General features: G+C 37.2%; 1 protein-coding gene across 4 annotated transcripts in view; it reads right to left on the minus strand.

Annotated features, from left to right (window-relative positions):
- The window catches only part of OLA1 (Obg like ATPase 1), a 111577-nt gene that overhangs the window by 60105 nt on the left and 30176 nt on the right, over positions 1 to 21296 (minus strand). For 3 of the 4 annotated variants that reach the window (XM_081314452.1, XM_081314453.1, XM_081314454.1), the window contains exon 5: positions 3517 to 3692. In XM_081314452.1, the coding sequence (XP_081170578.1) occupies positions 3517 to 3692 (176 nt within the window). Of the gene's footprint in view, positions 1 to 3516; positions 3693 to 11086; positions 11162 to 21296 lie in introns of all 4 variants that reach the window. The other variant, XM_081314455.1, reaches the window with a different exon arrangement.

A 21296-nucleotide genomic window follows, 5' to 3' on the forward strand; every position in this document is an offset into this window, starting at 1 on the left:
AAGGTTTTCACCAAGATAATAGCAAAAAAGAATATTGAAAACATTGAATGATGCACAGCCAAAGATGCAGGCAGGTTTCAGAAGTGGTTACAGCACAATGGATCACATCCAGGTTGTTTAGCAAGTCATTGAAAGGCACAATGAGTATACCATGCATCTGTGCATAGCTTTCATTGACTACGAAAAGACGTTTGGACTCAGTATTCCAGCAAGCAATAATTAAGGCATTGTTCAACCAAGCTGTAGACACTATTTACATAAACTTACTACAACCAATATATGAAAAAACAATGGCAACAATTTGCTTTAATGATCTTCAAGTAGAAATCAACATAGAATGAGGTGTATGTCAAGGTGATACAATATCACCTATCCTTTTCTCAGCCTGCCTTGAAGAAGTATTTTGCAAACTAGACTGCTCAAAAGATGGAATAAAAATCGCTATTTAAATCACTTAAGATTTGCAGCTGATGTTGTTCTCTTCTCACAAGACCCAGAAGAGCTACAAAGACACATACAAGAGTTGCACAAGGCAGGAGAACCATTTGCCTTAAAAATAAACCCAAAAAAGAGCCAGTTTATGTTTAATAAATTTACAAAAGAAAGATTTTTTATATATCTGGAGAAGACCTAGACATAGTAGACCATTACATATACCTTGGCCAATGGATATAATAAAGGAAATTGAACAGTGTGTAAAATGTGGTTGGCAGGCATTCAGCAAGTGAAGCATAATTTTCAAGAACAACCTCTCCTTATGCCTGAAAAGTTTTCAATCATTGTAGGCTACTTGCTCTATCATATGCCAGTGAAACATGGACACTAACGTCACAATAGATACAAAAGCTACGAGTGGCGCAAAAAGCAATGGAAAGATACATGCTCGGCATCACAGGACAAGATAAACACCTCCACGTGGATTAGAGAACAAACTAAAGTATACGGTATCAAGAGAATAAAAGAATTGAAATGGAAATGGGCTGGTCATATAGCAAGAAGAACCAATGGCAGGTGGACCAAGGCAGTCATTGAATGGATTCCACTTGATAAAACGCATCCATGAAAGAGACCAAAAACAAAAAGGATCAACGAGATCAGCAAGTACTGGAGGCTCAATTGGCAAAAAAAAAAAAATAGCTCAGGACCATATTGGTTGGAAACATGCAGAAGAGACCTTCATCCTGCACTGGATAGACAATGGCTAAAATGATGATAATGATAATGTATGTAACATGCATGGAGATTTTTTTGGATTGATTTGCCAAAATCTGTTCATTGAGGGAAAGTCCAAGCTCAGATTTTATCTATCAGCCAATGTCTGCTGAATTGACTGAATTGGCTTTCTGTATTTCAAATTTTTCCTCCCATCGCCCAATTGCTTGAAAGGCTTTCTAGAAATTCTGCAATTCTAAATGTATCTCCCTCCAAACCTGCTCTATTATATTTCTCCACATTGTTATAAAACAAAAAAATATTCATTCGGGAAATTTTTATGGATTATTTTTTTAAGTCGTACATTGACGTAATGTTAACATTTGGCTGGAGAGCAATTTACTTGTTACACTACACTTAATAGTAATTTCTTCTGCTAATGTAGAAAAAGTGTTTTCTCTCTCTGGAGTAATTCATTAAAAACTGAGATAAATTTTGGAAAGCTTGTTTTCTTTTTTAAACTCTAAATGAAGAGGAATATCCAAATTAAATGTAAATATATCACCCAGCTAATGATATGTTTTGTGCTGACTTGACTGAAATTGCTTTTCTGTTAAATTATTGTTTATAAATAAGAAAGTTATTTCAAAAAATAATTCTGTTGAAAAACTAGCAAAAATAAGCAAGATTATTAACACTAATTTAAAAGCTGGAGATGTTTTAATATATCATTACATATAAATACCCTCCAAACAATTCAAAAAATTAGATTGGACAGAATTTGATTTGATTTAATTCAATGCAAAGGATTTCACAAATATGTATTTGCTTGCTATGTATGTATATATAGCTATGATGCTACATATACCATCAAAATGAAATTTACATTAACAAGTAGTGAAATATATTAATTCAAACTGTATCAAAGAAAAATGCATTTTATAAACCTTTGATTCCAGAATCTTCCCACCTAATGAATAAATTAGGATTTCAGTGAATAAATTGTGTCTTCATGACCGGTGATTTAAATCTTTTTTTTTCAAATCAAATCCTGCTTGTTTCTTTATTTTAGCAGTCAGGGACAGTTAGTTGCAACCTACTGAAAATAAATCCTGAAGCTATTACAGGATTTAACACAGAAATCTGTGAAGCGACCTCTATTTCATGTTAAAACTAGGGCCATATGCTTATTCCATGTGGTTCAACATCAGCTATTCCTTCTTTTCAGTCTTCATTTTTGCTCTGATCTTTGTCTACTGTGAGTTTTGGAGAATGTGAACATTTGCATATTTTTAAGAACTTTTGAGTTTGTCTAACATAGATATTTTGTTTTTCTTGTTTTACATTAATAAGCTGCCTGATTTTCTAGGCCATGTACATGGGGTGGGGAAGAGGATAATTTTCATTTTATCCCCAATATTGAACGAAGTGAAATCCAGTATGGTGTAATGGTTTGTGTGCTGGACTGCTACAGATGCAAGATCCCTGGTTCTAATCCCCCAGTAGATATAAAAGCTGCCCGCCTGACTTAGAAAGCGCTATTTTCTCCCAGACCTAGAGAAGGAAGTATAAAAAAAACATCTTTCTCCCAATCCAAATTGGACCTCCAGTGGATTGATATGTGTCAACATCAATAACAACAAGATAAATTAAACTCAAAGAATATTGCAGATTGAATGGCATTTGATCCACATCATTGTTATTCTGTAGTACTTGAATTAGTTTGACAGATTTTAAGAAGACTGTACCCACATGCAGAGGTTACACATTCTCTATTAAATTACAAATAATAAATCTTCACCACTGTAGTTATATTATCAAAAAAATACCTATTTATACAACCAAGTACATAAATACCTACAGCTAAAAAGAACATACTACTGCATTTTGATACATACTGGTGGAATAGTTTAAGTTCAAAAGAAACTAGTGCCTTTTTTCCAGGGCAGTAAAACCCAATGATAATCTGACAATCATTAATGTGGCAATCCTGTTTTCAAAACAAACCAACCAACCAACCAATCCTACACTCCAAAATATAAAGTAGCGGATTTATATGATGTATAATTAGCTTGTAGTTATTTTATTAAGAGTTAAAGTGCGATAGAACTTAATATCTTATTGTTGTTTGTATATTTTAGATTATGTTTGTTTGTGTTTTTATACCCTGTATTTAGCTCTGGGAAGTCGGGGAGGGGGGAGGGGAGGGGAGGGTTGGGGAGGGTTGGGGGGAGGGGAGGGGGAGAGGGGGGTTTTTTGTATTCCAAAATGTAAATAATAAATGTAAATAATAAAAATAAAAATAATAATAATAATAAAAAAAACAAAATATAAACCTTTGAAATAGAACATTTTCTTACTTACGTATTCAGGTTTTAATTTCTTGTCACCTCCTCGTACAGCCACTTTTTCTAATTTGTCTATAATGGGCATGATCATTTCCTCATCTTTTAGTCTAAGTTCTTCATGTATTATTTCAATGTCACGAACCGGCTCCACGCTTCCTTCAATGTGTGTGATATCATCATCATCAAACGATCCTTTGTGGAAGCAAAAGTGGGTTGTTAAAAGCAATATTCTTAGCTAACAAAAATGCGCTCAAAGTACCCTAAAATGTCACAAGCATGGTAGACACAAATAGTCGCACAAAACAAACCCAGGACAGGGGTAAAAATTAAGACACAGCACAATCCAGTAGTCATGGCTGCGAGGGCAGAACACAATAATATTTTAAATTTTCCAGGGTTCTTTTTTTTTTTTTTGAGTCAGAATCAACATCATCTCATAATGTCTTAGAGCTGGTTGAGAAAAAAATGTTTTTATATCTCATTTGATAAACACAGAGGCTTAGAATAAAGTAAACACTGAAAGTGTCAGGAAGTTCCGTCAAAGAATGGTGAAGTTCTCTAGTATAGTAATGGGTTTCCAAGGGAAACAGAATTTACGAAAAGAAAGGGGGGGGGCAAGGGCCTTAAATCATCTGGCAGACCTCTTCTCTGCTTCCAACTACTTTATCACTATGGTTCTGACGGTGATTAGATAATGAACCACTCAGACACACAATTTACACAGCAGCTAATTTCATCGGTCTGATTTGAGGGTATGGTTTTTAGGGGGCCATCAAAGAAGCAGATGAAGGTGCATTTGTCATATATGAGTGACAACCATTCACGCTATCTCAACAAAATGGTGCTGGCCCTTATTAGAAACACATGCTATTATCACATATTTAAAGTGCAGCTGAAGCCATAATTTCAAATTGCCAACTGGAAACATAAGGGTAAAACAACCAGATATTACTGAAGCATGTGTACTGACTTTATGCCCTTCTGAAGACATAATGTGGCAACATAATTCAACTGGGATACTCTTGAGTTATCAATAAAGAATCGCATGAAAACAAAAATTAAACATTTATTAATAGCAAACTATAATTTAAATTGTAGGCTTATTCATGAATAATTCATGATGAAATTTTTTGACACCATGTAATAGCAGAATCAACCCACTAACTTCAGGCACAATGCTTTAAACACAGTTTAGCATGGTTACAACATTTTTAGTGTTGCCAATTATAATAACCTCCTGATTAAAAAAAAAATCTTATGACCCAATTCTTTTTTCTAATTGAATTTGGATAGTGAAATTTAACGCTGTACTCTGAAACACCTAGGCTACATGAAAAACAAAACCTCCCGTGTATTTCTGAAAAGATGTCAGCCACACATCAGACCAATTCATGTCACCTTCTCCTTGTGTGAGGAATATCACTGTGTCTTCATTTTGAAAACTGTGCATGTTAAAACTAATCTTTTCCCTTCTAATTATACAACTGAAAAATACAGGCAGCAGCTTGTCATCTGGTATTTTTTCCCCCCCAAAAAACATTGTGAGGTACAATTTTTTCCTGACATTGCTCAGCTCAGTTCAAGTGGCCACATATGCCTTCGCGGGTCAATACTAATCCTTTGAAGTGTTTATTTTTTTTTAAAAGAAAAATGAAAACATGTGAAGATCTTTTTAATGCTTACAACCAGCACTGGTTAATCTGACCAATTTATTCTGCAATAACAGCATTTTCAAAATATCTAAAAAGAAACTCATCAGGTAAAATAATATGAGATGATGATGATGGTGGTGGTGATTTGCATTCCCCACCTTGATCCTACTTTACAGGAATCATATCCTTCTTTCCCAAGCTCTAGCTTGTATTTTCGTTACCCCTTGACCATAATAGTAAAAGGAAGTATTTAGGTGTTTTCTTGTCACTTTACCATCTCATTTATTCGTCCTATGACTGATATTTTTTTGTCCCTGTGCTTTCATCGCTTAAATATTTGAGAATTTTTTTAGACACATGTTTTATTCCAACTTTGTATGGATTTACATTTAACATTTTAATCATGCAAAGAACTGTTGGGATCTTGCCAAAATTGAGGAAGTGCTTTTACTTTACAGTCCGGTTTTTAGCGGGGCTTATCCTAATGGAAGTAAGGTCAGAACTTTAAAAGAATTCCAAAGAAAAATAAAGAGCTGCCAAAAATTAAGCAAAGACACTTGACTGATTACAGGAAATTAATTAATGCATTTAATTTATTAAATTAACAAAGTTGCTCTTTGATATTTATTTAATCTTAATTTAGGAAGATTAGTTACATAACTTGTCTTTTAGAAGTAAACTTTAACTACAGAATTTAGTAGATTCCACTTGATCAAATTGTTTGAAATATGTTTTATAAACATAACTATAATTATAATTTATCCCCTAGATTAGAAAAGGCTTTTCTTTCTTAAATTCAATTAAAATCTGCTTTTTTTCTAATCCAAACCGTTACTTCACATCCTCTCTCACTCTGAACTAATAAAGAAAAACTTTAGACCATCTTTTATGTAATAACTTTTAAGATACTTATATTGTCATTCCTCTTCTTTCCCATCCCTTTTCTCTTTTCAGGTATAAACATTCCCAAATCTTTCAAGCTCTTTTTGTAAGCCAATTTCTAGTGTCAATTCCTTTTCTTCACTAAACCTATTCCAGGTTGTGTGAAAGCTCCTTAGGCAAACACAGTGTCAAAATACACATTCAACTTACTTAGCTACAAACTGGTAGTGACTGTTATTTAAAATTAGATTTTAAACTGATCAATCAGAATATACCCAGAGTAACTAATGGTAGCGACTGGATTAAAAATTACAATCTTTCTGGGGGGAAAACAGAAAGGTTTATTTTAAACCTAAAATTTCACTATTCACATATAAAAAGAGGAAATTAATCTACCATCATCTTGAAAAAATAATCACTATGATTTTAGCTTTCCATGCACCCAGAAGTACAATTCCAGTTACTGATCAAATACAAATTGTATTTGCAACATCTAGCTGCCCACACTGCTATCTATACAGAGTTGGATACAATGTTCTTCGCAGTATAATGTAATAACATAACACTATAACGTAGTTCCCTTTCATGGATTACTGCCTTGTCGTGGTGAAGGGGCTTGCGTAATTCAATGAAGCTATGAGCTATGCCGTGCAGGGCCACCCAAGACGGAAAGGTCATAACAGAGAGTTCTGACAAAACGTGATCCACTGGAGAAGGAAATGGCAACCCACTCCAGTATCTTTGCCATGAAAACCCTATGGACAGTACCAAAAGGCAAAACGATATGACGCTGGAAGATGAGCCCCTCAGGTCGGAAGACGTCCAATATGCTACTGGGGAAAAGCAGAGGGCTAGTACTAGTAGAGCCAGAAAGAATGAAGCGACTGGGCCAAAGCCGAAAGGACGCTCAGCTGTGAATGTGTCTGGTGGTGAAAGGAAAGTCCGATGCTGTAAAGATTTTTTCTCCATAGGAACCTGGAATGTAAGATCCATGAATCAAGGGAAGCTGGACGTGGTCAAACAAGAGATGACAAGACTGAACATCGACATCTTAGGTATCAGCGAACTAAAATGGACAGGAATGGGTGAATTTAATTCAGATGACCATCAGGTATACTACTGCAGGCAAGAATCCCTCAAAAGAAATGGAGTAGCCTTCATAGTCAATAAAAGAGTAGGAAAAGCAATACTGGGATACAATCCTCAAAATGACAGAATAATCTCAGTTCAAATCCAAGGCAAACCATTCAATATCACAGATGTCCAGGTCTATGCCCCAACCACCAGTGCTGAAGAGGATAAAATTGACCGGTTCTATGATGCCCTACAGCACCTTATAGAGATAACACCCAAAAATGATGTCCTTATCATCATGGGGGATTGGAATGCTAAAGTAGGAAGCCAAAAGATAACCGGAATAACAGGCAAGTTTGGCCTTGGAATATAAAATGAAGCAGGGCACAGGCTGATAGAATTTTGTCAAGAGAATACGATGGTCATAGCAAACACTCTTTTCCAACAACCCAAGAGACGGCTCTACACATGGACATCACCAGACGGTCAACACAGAAATCAGATTGACTATATGCTCTGCAGCTAAAGGTGGAGAAGCTCTATACAGTCAGTAAAAACAAGACCAGGAGCTGACTGTGGCTCAGACCATGAGCTTCTCCTTGCAAAGTTTAGGCTTAAACTGAAGAAAGTAGGGAAAAGCACTAGACCACTCAGGTATGAATTAAATCATATCCCTGTTGAATATACAGTAGAGGTGACAAATAGATTTAAGGAATTAGATATGATAGACAGAGTGCCTGAAGAACTATGGACAGAGGTTTGCAACATTGTACAAGAGGTAGCAATTAAAACCATCCCAAAGAAAAAGACATGCAAGAAAGCAAAATGGCTGTCTGAGGAAGCTTTGCAAATAGCTGAGGAAAGGAGGGAAGCGAAAGGCAAGGGAGAAAAAGAAAGATACGCCCAATTGAATGCAGAATTCCAGAGAATAGCTAGAAGAGATAAGAATGCCTTCTTAACAGTGCAAAGAAATAGAAGAAAACAATAGAATAGGGAGGACCAGAGATCTTTTCAAGAAAATTGAAGAGATGAAGGGAACGTTTCATGCAAAAATGGGCATGATAAAGGATCAAAATGGCAGGGACCTAACAGAGGCAGAAGAGATTAAGAAGAGGTGGCAAAATTACACAGAAGAACTATACAAGAATGAGCTTAATGTCCCTGATAATCACAATGAGGTGGTCACTGACCTCTAGCCAGACATCCTAGAATGTGAAGTGAAGTGGGCCTTAGAAAAGCTGAGCAACAACAAAGCTAGTGGAGGTGACAGTATTCCAGCTGAACTATTCAAAATCTTAAAAGACGATGCAGTAAAAGTGCTATACTCAATTTGCCAACAAATATGGAAAACTCAACAGTGGCCACAGGATTGGAAAAGATCAGTTTACATTCCAATTCCAAAGAAACGCAGTGCTAAAGAATGTTCAAACTATCGCACCATTGCACTTATTTCTCATGCTAGTAAAGTTATGCTTAAAATCCGACAAGCTAGAATCCAGTAGTATGTGGATCGAGAACTACAGAAGTACAGGCAGGATTTCGAAGAGGCAGAGGAACTAGAGATCAAATTGCCAACATACGCTGGATCATGGAGAAAGCTAGAGAGTTCCAGAAAAATATCTACTTCTGCTTCATTGACTATGCTAAAGCCTTTGATTGTGTGGATCATAACAAACTGTGGCAAGTCCTTAAAGAGATGGGCGTACCCGACCATCTTATTTGTCTCTTGAGAAACCTATATGTGGGCCAAGAAGCAACAGTGAGAATTGGACACTGAACCACTGATTGGTTCAAAATTGGGAAAGGAGTCCGGCAAGGCTGTATACCAGGGGTGTCAAACTCAATTTCATTGAGGGCCGCATCAGCATTGCAGTTGTCATCAGAGGGCCGGGTGGGCGTGGCCAGGGTGGGCGTGGCCTGCTGGGTGGGCGTGGCTAGAGTGTGTATGGCCTACTGGGTGGGTGTGGTCAGCTCTACATCGTTCGCATGAAGGGTGCCTATGGGGGCCTGGGCAGGAGTGGGACAGATCTGGGGGTCTCTGGCAGGAGGAGGGTCTCTGGGCCAGGGCCAAGGCAGTGGGGGCCATTCCCTCACTGTTTCCAGGATGGCTTCGCGGGCCACATGAAACCACTTTGCGGGCCGGATCCGGCCCCCGGGCCTTGTGTTTGACATATCTGCTGTATACTGTCACCTTGCTTATTTAACATACTGTATATGCAGAGCACATCATGAGAAAGGCAGGGCTAGATGAATCAAAAATTGGAATTAAGATTGCCAGAAGAAATATCAACAACCTAAGATATGCAGATGATACCACTCCAAAGCAGAAAGTGAAGAACTAAAGAGCCTTTTGTTGCGGGTGAAGAAGGAGAGTGCAAAAGTTGGGTTGAAACTCAACATTAAGACAACCAAGATCATGGCATCCGGCCCTCTTAATGCCTAGCAAATAGATGGGGAAGAAATGGAGGTAGTGACAAGATTTTATTTTCCTGGGCTCCAAGATCAGTGCAGATGGGGACTGTAGCCAAGAAATTAAAAGACTCTTGCTCCTTGGGAGGAAAGCCATGGCAAATCCAGACAGCACACTAAAAAGCAGAGACATCACCCTGTCAACAAAAGTGCATATAGTCAAGGCTATGGTCTTCCCAGTTGCAATGTATGGCAGTGAAAGTTGGACCATAAGAAAGGCTGAGCGCCAAAGAATTGAGGCCTTTGAACTATGGTGCTGGAGAAGACTCCTGCGAATCCCTTGGACTGCAAGGCGATCAAACCGGTCAGTCCTAGAGGAGATCAACCCTGACTGCTCTTTAGAAGGCCAGATCCTGAAGCTAAAACTCAAATACTTTGGCCACCTAATGAGAAGGAAGGACTCACTGGAGAAGAGCCTAATGCTGGTAAAGATAGAGGGCAATAGAAGAAGGGGACGACAGAGAATGAGGTGGCTGGATGGAGTCACAGAAGCAGTAGGCGTGAGCTTAAATGGACTCCAGAAGATGGTAGAGGACAGGAAGACCTGGAGGAACGTTGTCCATAGGGTCGCGATGGGTCGGACATGACTTCGCAGCTAACAAGAATAAAAATAATGTAGTTATCTTAATATTTAAATTTTATTCACTTTTATAAGAAATGTGTCATATATAGGTTTGTCTCAGAAAAACATTTTAAATATGATCCCTTAAATATGAGTGCAATTGTATGCATATTTTTGTACTTGCATTTTTAAAAACCAAGTATGCTAAAGGGATTGATAATGAAGATTTCAGGAGATACCACATGATAGTTTCAGCGTAACTTGCTACACTTAAATATTAAGCTGCACAAAAATGATCATTTTCCAGTGCCTTTGTATGACAGAGGTAGAGTCTCCAGTTTGTGTACCAAATATGGTTCATGAGGGTTTTTTTTTATCTAGCCACCCTTATTGTGTACACAAAAATGTGAAATCATAGTTGCCAGTTCTCTGACTTTTATTGGCCTTCATTTCCACTGAAGTACACGTGTGGATCCAAGCAGCATGGCCTTTTATAATTGATAAGATGGAAATTCTGCCAGTGTGCATATTTTTAAGTACCCAGTATGGCACCCAGTGTACCAATACCCATGGAATCATCATAGCCAGTTTATTAAATCTTACATTTTTAAAATTACTTTTGCTTTCTTTTGCCCTAGGCATTCTATTCCATTTGCAGGCTTTTATATTTTGTGATTTTTCTCCAGTTCTGCTGTCTCTGAGTACTGCAATGTCCACTACCCAGGCCTTTTCTCTTTCTTATTGACATTTTGTTAAGTCTTGGGCATTATGTGGCAGGGTATTTTTTATTGCACCCAAGGAACCTATTATTATTAATCTAAAACAGCCTATCCTTCAATTTCTCCTAATTCAAAGTTCTATGAATTGACTCTAAAATGTTTTCAATTAGTCTGCATGAAATTTTCCTTTAGACTGTATATTTTTTTTTTGCTCTTTCAACAACTCACATTTGAAGGCTGTTTCACAGTCTTAAAGGTCACTATCATCTGTTTCACTTCAACAACAGCCCAGATATCATTTTCCTATAACACAATAAAAGAAGCATGGTTTCTGCAGGTATTTATGTATTCTTCTACCCTGCTTCTTCCCATATTTTAACATGATAAATTCCATCTATATTTTATAGGCACCCTTTAAATTACAAGCTGCCTTGATACTCTTTTACAATATGCACATACTTCTTCCATTTCTTACACCGTCCATATGACAATTATTTCAAAACATCCAGAGATTTTTGTCAATGCTTATGTTATACCTGTCAAGATCTGATGACTCTATGTTATGTATTCCTCTGAACAGAACCACTACACTTAGTTACAGGCTATCATCAACCAATTCATTCTCTTGCTAAAATCAAGTCATCCAATTACTCCTTGACTAATCAAGGCTGTTTTGGCTTTTTCTTTTTTCAAAAGGTACTCAACAGCATAAACAGTTCACTTACAAGAAATGGAAAGGGGCTAATCAGCAGAATTATTGTTTTGCTGCTACAATTTGCAGTATTTAAATGCAGTTGCTGATTGGACTGAAAGTTTTATGATACAGCAAAGGAAACTAGTTTTGACTTAAATATGAAGCTGCCTACGTCTTGCCAACCGAAGGAAAGAAAAGCAAAAAACTAAAATGTTTGCAGCAATTCACTTTTTATACTTACGTATCTAAGCAAACGTTAAAGTATCTAAAACAGATATGAACGTTCTTAAATTTCTAGGCATCCTTATCTTTCTATCTTTTCTAAATTTTCTGGTTTTATGTTCATGTTTCTACCACGAACAGACAGACTCTCCCTTTTGCTTCTAACACACTGAGGCTCAGAATTTAAAAATCCAAGTACTACAGCAACAGTTATTTTATTGATTAATCAATAAATATCAAGAGACTTATAAAAACGATTCTGAAAAAGCTAGAACATATTTTTCTATCATCTCCCCTGTGGAACTCCCCAATCAGTTCTAAGTGATCCATCCTCTTCCTGATAGTCTTTGATAAAAGATTCAGCCCTCGAAATAATATGCAAGCTGATTCCCTACAAAAGTTTAACAATTGATCCTGAGTGTCTCAGTGTATCTTAGATTTCAAAAAGGACCTAGGCCAGGGGTCGGCAACCTCGGCTCTTTTATGACTCGTGGACTTCAACTCCCAGAATTCCTGAGCCAGCATGGCTCAGCATGGAAACTTCTCCCTTCCCCTCAGCATGGCTGGCTCAGGAATTCTGGGAGTTGAAGTCCACGAGTCATAAAAGAGCCGAGGTTGCCGACCCCTGACCTAGGCCATCAACTCTTACACAGAGTATAGTTTACCATCAAAGAAAATATGTACAATGTAGTCGTAACAACATACTGACACATATACCCAATCTTTCTGCAAAAGGAACATACTTCCCATACTTTATCATAGAATCGGGTTTTTCAAACCATGCTCTAGAGAAAACACTTCTAAGGTGTTGAGGCACGTAAATTGTTAAACACATTTCATTTCAGTCTGGAAAACTGATTTATCCTGTGCCAGCCACTACAAGAATTAGCACATTTAAGAGATGCTATGCCATCTTGGGCAGCAACATCCAGGACCCTTTCTCACAAGCTTTTCTTGGCCTTCAGGCCTGCTTGAACTGGGAAAATGAACAGAAAATCCATATTGTACAACAACGTTTGTAAATGAAACAGCCCAACTGTGAGAGGACTTGTTCAAAATCTGCTCTTCAAACTTTGGTGATAGAATCTTCAGGCAATAATTAAATACTTTGTGCAATCTTTACATTTCTTAGGAGGAACTGCTTGCACCCCCAGTTGGGAACCCCTGATCTAAGGGGATGATGTTATTGTTATTAGGGTTAGCTATAGTATTGTTGGTCAAAGTAGTATTTATTATTTCACGTAATTAATGTTGGGGAGGGAGGTATCAAACTATCTGAAATGTCATGAGGGGGTTGATGAACTGAAGAGTTTGCGGACTCCTGGCTTAAATAGTCCTCTCTCTTTTCTTCTTTTCCTTTCCACTTACCTCTCCCTTCTCTTCTGCACCTAATTTTGTTTTCCTCTATTTCCATCCTTTTCCAGCAGTTACTTTCCTGCACCTACCTACATAAATAGAAGCATAAAGAGCTGCATTGCTCCACAATATGAATTGGTGCTTGAAGTTATGAATGTAATTCTAATGTCTCTGCAGTCTCTAAATAAGAAAACAAGAGACAAAGTTTAAAGAAGAAACACCAGCAGAAAAACATACCAACTAGGTAACAAAAATAAATATTAAGAAGTTCAGTGAACTGATAAGATGGCATGCATCGATACATTCATCAAATGAAAGGGCAAATTAAAAAGTATTGGGAAAGAAGGATCTCTCATCTATGACTGATAAGCGATAGATGTGATCTATGCAAAATAGATATCTAGTCTTGATTAGAATAAAACTATCTGCAGACACTTGAAAAATACTACTTTTCATCTTCCTTTTTCCTCTCAAGCAACAGGCCAATAGATAATTTTTTTAAGAAGCTTAATTGTGCAGATAGGTGAGTAGCCTTGGACATGATTCGTTTTGTGGCTTTTCTTTACATTTCTTTTATCTGTTGCTTTTACCAAGATGTAGGTTGGCAGATTTGGTCCTGCAAGTTGGGCAGCCATATAAATTAAATACATCCATCTTTGGATTGTAGGGGGTTTTTGGACACATTACACAAAGACCAAATCTTCTAGAGAAGACTCTGATGCTGGAAAAGGTTCAAGGAAAGAGAAGAAGAAGATGACCAGCAGCAAGGTTGATGAACCCAGGCAGAGTGACCATGGGTGCACCATTCAATGACCTGAAGGAGCAGGTTAGAAAAAGATCATCAAGTATGTAATGTATTCCATTCTGAACCTTGGAATTGAAATTAGCCATTCTGCCTGGGATCTTTGAATCCGGATAATTTGATTCTGTAGATTAATGTTGTTGGAAGTAAATTTGATGGCGTAATTTTCACTTGCGATACAGAAATCTGGGGTTTAATTCTTCATCAATACAGCATCGTAATTTTTCTCTCAAATAGCAAAGTAATCAATTGCAAATCTGAGTTTCTCAGAGCAGTAGGAAACTATGTTAGATTTAGCTAGAGATAAAACATCACCACAGTCCAGAATTTAACTGAAATTTAGGAAGGAATCCAAAATATTCAGTTGCACGGCTATTACAAAAACTCATCATTTCTACAAAAATAATGTAGTTCTATAAATGACAAAACATTAAAACTTTGTGTTGGTTTCTTCCATAACCCGGAACAGCTTATATCAGTATCAGAGATGAAATGTATTTAAAAAGAAAAACAAAAAAACACAACCAAATATATGCAGTTCACAAAGCTGGCAGTACAAGGATACGGTACAAACTGGGGGTTACATACTAATCTAACCTCTATTATTGTTATTTCAAATCTTTGGTTTTTTAAAAAAAGTTTGATCCCTTCTATTCATAGCTAATGGTCCCCTTCATTTAGAAAAGTTATCTCTGTGGTAGGCAAACAGGTCTGTGTTGGACCTTATTGGATGTTTCCTGCTTGCATGTTTGCAAAATATAACCATATTATGAATTGCTGTCTCCTATTATTTATACAAGGGTTACATCTTATAACAGATCAGGGTCACTTTTTCAGATTAACTCTACAGTGGCCTCTCCCTTATTACTTCAGGGAGACGCCACTCTAGAATTAATTTTAAAAAGTGACCCTGAAGCACAATCATCGTTGCTGTTTAATTGTGTTCAATTGTTAAGCCATGTTTGAATCCTCACAATCACATGGACCATAGCACGCCACTGTCCTCTGTCTTCCACTATCTCCAGAGTTTGTCCAAATTTATATTCGTAATCATCTAGGGACCTAAAAACTCTGGCTTTCAAGTCGCAGCCTTGGCATCAATCATCCAACCTATGTAAGGGAAATTGAAGACTCTTAATACTACAAAAAAAAACACAAAACACAAGAGCCTTGGTGGAGCAGTGGGCTAATGCCTCCTTAAGTAACACCAGCTGCCTGCAATTAGTGCAGGTTCGCATCCCACCAGGCTCAAGGTTGACTCAGCCTTCCATCCTTCCGAGGTAGGTAAAATGAGGACCCAGATTGTTGGGGGCAATTAAGCTGACTTTGTAATAATGCCGCTTGGGGGGTGTGTGAAAGCCCTAATAAGCAGGCATATACATAGAATGAAGGCTACTGCTAAGCTTGTAAGCCACCCTGAGTCTTCGGAGAAGGGTGGGATATAAATGGAATTAAAATAAAAAATAAAAATAAAAAAAAACCTTAAAGGTGCTTTTTCAGGAGGCAACTGGACTTTCTTGTTTTTCTTTGAAGATGTTTTGCTTCTCATCCAAGAAGTTTCTTCAGCTCTTTGTGGCAGCCCATTAGATATTGAAACATCACCAGGAAATCTATTTGCCTATCACAAACCCATCTGTCTTAACAATTCAATCATCCAGAGGCAAAGCTTTCTACTTAATATCTCTTTTACCCTTGAACTGTGTCCTCCAAGATCCTGGTTCTTCTTGACAGTAAGGGAATTGCATGCCTAGGAAGGGATGAAACTATTACATCTGAGTTCTCTATATCTCTCTGGCTAGTTAAGTATCTCCAGTTCAGCCACCTTAGTTCAAGGGAATGGACTTGCTCTCTATGATCCAGGAGTTCATCACACTAAGCACATATAAAACCCTATACAGTATGTGAAACTTAGCAATAAAGAGTAAATACTACATTCAAGGAGTGCCATGAATTTTACGGTATGATGATCAACACTGACATTAAAATGTCAGCTTTTCATTTTGTGACAATAGATATGTATGGAAAATGGCATTCCAAAAAGTATCAAAGAATTTAAGGTTACACTGTGTAATCTGCACACAGAAATTAGAAGTATTATAACAGCAGTTTTTGTAGCTAGATTAGTCAACAACTCAAAAGTGAAAAATAAAAGTCATTGACTAGCATCTTTGAAATAAAGCATTTTTCAAATACTTTGTAACTTCAATTCCATAGTGCTTCATAAAACATTAACTGGTTGTAATCATTTGCAGTGTAATTGTGGACATTTATATGCTTTTCTTATGCACAGAACATAGCTATTAGAGCTGAATGGTGATGGTGTGAAGTATAGGTTAGATTGGGTGAAATTAAAGTAAATTACTCAGGGATGTGGAATTCTGAAAATAGAAACAGTCAATGATTTGCAACCCTCTTGATGATCAGCTTCAACAGAACCCTAAATGGCAAGAACTTACATATTTTAAAGTTAACTAGTTTTTTTAATATTATGTATAAATACAGTTTAAATGGAAGTACTGACTTTGAAAATTATTATTTTCTTTGGTTTTTCAGTCTCTTTAGCCTAAGATTTTTTTATTAAACATTTTTATACTTTTAGGTTTTGACCAATTCTAAAAAGCAGGCAATGAAAAATTGTGCAGCAATATTTTAATATAAATATTCTATATACAGATTTTTACACACATAATATAGTATTAACTGGATTTCTAATAGGCCTGTCCAATATCTAACTATCAGTAAGCAAAAATTAGCACAGAAAAGTGATTTTACTATTTCAATACATGGAAATTTAATACTGATAATTGACAAAAGAAGTCTAGTAATCCATATTAAGATTAGCAAGATTCTGTTTTCTGTTTCCCATCTACATCAGGTGGAGGATAAATGAAATATCTATTCTGTCCCTTTGAAGACTAACATGAACTCAGATTCTATAATAACTGTCCTAATTGTCAGATATTTTTCAAAAATGTTGACAAGGGTCAGGAAAGTTGGCTTCTTCTCTGTTGTTACAACAGCATGTCCCAAAGCAATATTTCTACAGGAAGTGACTGGCCTGGTAAACCTCAGCTACTTCACAGCCTGAATCACATAAGTTCTTCAGATTTCAATTACAGGTAACTGTTCACAGTTACAACAATAACGAAAAAAGTAACTTTACAACCAATTCACACATTCACAATCTTTACAAGTCTGTTAAGCTAAGGAAAAGGTGAAGGAAAAATAAAAGAACTTAGCAACCACTTCACTTAACAACCAAATGTCAGTCCAAATTGTGGGAGCTAAATGAGGACTGCTTTTATTGTCTTAAATTCATTTTTCAGATAAAATAGGATGCAAGAAGCACGACCAGAATCTAGCAATTCATCTACTGTAAAAGTCACTAATGGAAATATAGGAGATGCTAAGTTACACCCTAAATAAATGAAAAAAGGAATGCAACTGAACGTGTTTTTTTTCATTTCTTCTTCCTGCTTGTAAACATCGGGCTAATAACGCAAGGCAGGAAAACTATTATCCAGGAACAAAAAATAGATCTGTTTTGGATATCCACACTATCAGTAGTTACCACACCAACAAAATAGTTGACTCAAAGCAGTTACCTGAAAGGAAGAAGACAGAAATCTATTTTTTCTAGTCACTGTGTTCAATATTGTTCAGTGCAAATTGCTATCACCATCCAACATGAAAAAGAAACTGAGATGAAGGCAATCTACCAACTCTGCAAGGAATCAAAACTTCTCTTTCTTTGGAACTACAAACCAGAATTTCTTCGGCTGAAATTGCTAGGAAAGTGTCCAATAAATGTAATTAACAAGAAAGTGACAAAACCCAACAATGCTTGACTGATTTCTGAAACTAAGCCCGGTTGGTTTTCACTTGGATCAATGACCACCTGTGGAATACAAAGTGGTTGGCTAGTCCGAGAAATCCCAAAACATCCCAAAATATAAGGAGAGAGAAGTTCCCTGAGGGTGGGGTCTAATTCAAGTCCAAAAGCTCAAAAGACTAAACCTCTGGTGCCAGTGATTCATCCAGATTGGATTCTGCAACATCCTGAGATGCGTATGCTTGCCTTCATTTGGTATATAAGTCATATCTGTGATATAGATAGCTTTATATATAAATGTATTTTTTTTACGAGAAAACTTCAAAAGACGGTAATAATACTGAGCAACATTGACAATTTTACTGAAAAGAACAGTAGAATTGTTTTAAGATATTTCTAATGAACTGGAAATGGATTATTAATTTACTTACTGTATTCAGCTATTTATATATCACAGACTTCATCTACTTTACTTATCTTAGGTGTCCAGGCATTTTCAAATTGTTCAGATACTTTGCCATAAATAAAGCATTAAAATTAGATAATTAACCTGTACACTGAATTTTTGCCCCTAAACCCTCAGATAATGATAACTGAACTTCTCTTTCATAATATTATTGAAACAGCAAGAGTTAGGTTGAAAACTCTGTGGGCCAGTAATGTTGCCGAGTTAAAATTCCCAGCAGCTCTTGCCTGTATATTAAGGGAGAAGCCCACATATAATATGTCCAAGCTATTCACACAAGCTAAACATAATTTAAAATATTTAGCTGAAAGCTCAAGAACCTCTAATAACAAAGACCACTTAAATATGCTTGCATAATCTTAACTGCACCTTAATAAAATCACATTTAGGGGTCATTTTTATACTTTATGATTATGATAATTCATACACAAACCACTTCAAAAGAAAATCAATTTTTATACAATACTAAATAGAAGCTAGAAATCTATTTATCACCTATATAATGTCACATCAATTACAGGGCAACATTTTTGTTTTTAAAAATGCTTCCAACTGAAGTACTTGTTTTTTCCCCATTTAGTGACTCTTTTTACAAGTGCAGCACTAACAAACTAAGACTGAGAAGTCATCTCATGCATATTTCTGTTGTCCCACATCATTCAGAATAAACCTTTTTAGATTGTTAACTACCACAGGAGTGCTGATTACACAGCCATCAGCAATTTCCTAACCAATGACCACCTAAACAATGATGTCTTCGGGTTCTCAGACCCTGAAGCCTTTCAAAGGTGAATCATTTCACAGTTTGGAACTAGATCGCCATAGCAACTTCCCTTTGAGGGTTTTAGAATCACCATCCAGTAATTCTATGATCATCAAGCTCAACCATTCCCAATGGTTCTTTTCACAGCAGATGCAAAAGGCAACCTTGAGATTTTGCAGCCTGTATCAAGCAATTCACCCAGCTTATTAGAATACAAAATATTTTGACCTTCAATTACAAAGCATGTTATCTGAAGGTACAGTGATCTCAAGTCAAGACAAGCACACATTTAGGTCTATTCATCTTAATTCAGCCACTATCAAACTGCTTACGTTAACTACATGCAAGTCTTTCAATGGGCAATGATAACAGTCCATGCAATGTTTTTATTACAATCATCTCTTCAGGAGAAACATGAATGCTGAATATTGACATGAAACTTCACGCTAAACCAGGAAAAAAACTATTATTTATTGTTCTGCAAAACACATAGAAACAAAAGTATTTTTTTCTATACATTAGGTCTAAAATAAGTAAAAATGGTATTTTTAATAAAATGGATTATATCTGAAAACTGCAATTGGTGTCCATTCTAAGAATATAAAAAGGTAAAAGGTAAAGGTTCCCCCGCACACGCGTGCTAGTCGTTTCCGACTCTAGGGGCCGGTGCTCATCTCCGTTTCAAAGCCGAAGAGCCAGCGCTTGTCCGAGGACGTCTCCGTGGTCATGTGGCCGGCATGACTAGACGCCAAAGGCGCACGGAACGCTGTTACCTTCCCACCGTAGTGGTCCCTATTTTTCTACTTGCATTTTTACGTGCTTTCGAACTGCTAGGTTGGCAGAAGCTGGGACGAGTAACAGGCGCTCACTCTGCTACACGGCACTCGGGATTCGACCCGCCAAACTGCCAACCTTCTGATCAACAAGCTCAGCGTCCTAACCCACTGAGCCACCACGTCCCTTCTAAGAATATACAAGAATTCAAATATAAATGAGGATTCTTTGGTACTCTCTGAGCTTGGTTGTTTTCTTGCAAACATTTCATTATCCAAACTAAATAATAACATCAGTGCAGATGTTGCCGCTGCTGATGTTACCTAGTTTGGGTAAAGAAACATCTGGAAGAAAACACCAAACTCAGAGAGCACCAAGGAACCCTCATTTCAACTCTTGAGTTAAATATAAATGCCAGTAATATTTGAAAGCAATGGCATAATCTAAAGCTCCTGAGGTATTTTCAATATAGAAAAGCATTTTTCCCTCAATTACTGTAATCTGCTTTTGAATTATCAGTAATTATTAGTAATTAGTATTATTAGTAATTATTACACGGTATCAGAATTTTAAAAGCCTTATTAGAACTAACATTGGATTAACATTTCATAAATTTTGTAAGATTTGGCATGCATATTCTGAACTCTACATCTAACTAGATTTAACTCCTTTCTTTAAAAAATGCTAAAATCTAAGACAGGGCTTTTCAACCTTTTCACCCATTGTACCACTTTTAGGATATGGCAACATCTGAGTACCACCAGTCGCCTAGCAAGGTGTCAAAAACTTGATGACCAAAAAAAAATGGGAAAAAGTGATAAAGTACAGGTAGTCCTTGACTTACAACAGTTCGCTTAGTGACTGTTCAAAGTTACAATGGCACTGAAAAAGCAAGCAAGACACCTGCCTGCCCACCTGGCGGCACTCTTCCTCCTGTCCGAGGTTTTCATTGTTGTGAGCATTTCTGTTAAGGATTGGCAGTGGGGGTTGGGTGGGGGGGTGTTTGGTTTTTATTCCCCCAGTCTCCTGGGTAGTTGCAGCAGGTTTTGGTTACTTCACATGACCCTGGGACACTGTGACCATCACAAATATGAATCAGTTGCCAAGCATCTGAATGTAAATCATAAGACCCTGGGGATGCTGCAACATTCCAGCTGATCGGCGATTCTTGTGGGCTCAGAAGCGCCAGGATCAGCACCGAGCTCCACCTGGAGCCTGGCACTGATCCTGGCGTTTCCGCTGAGCCCCGACAGCCCTGCAGCTCCAACCATCTCTCGCTCTGGCTTGTGCGGTGCTGCCAATGGTTCAGCTCATTCCCTTCCCCTGCTACCACTTTTCTAGGATGGTCGCGTACCACCTGCCAGGTGCCAAGGTACCACAGGTGGTACCTGTACCACTGGTTGAAAAGTCCTGATCTTATAGCCAGCAGTATAAGCAGGCTTCTCTTCACTTGAACTACAGGATCTTCTCCTACCCTTCAACCCGATGGATCTGTTCTAAGAATTCCCAAATCTGAAGCGAATTTGAAG

Source organism: Vipera berus (assembly GCF_964194415.1).
Source record: "Vipera berus genome assembly, chromosome: 1".
Taxonomy (NCBI): Eukaryota; Metazoa; Chordata; class Lepidosauria; order Squamata; family Viperidae; genus Vipera; species Vipera berus.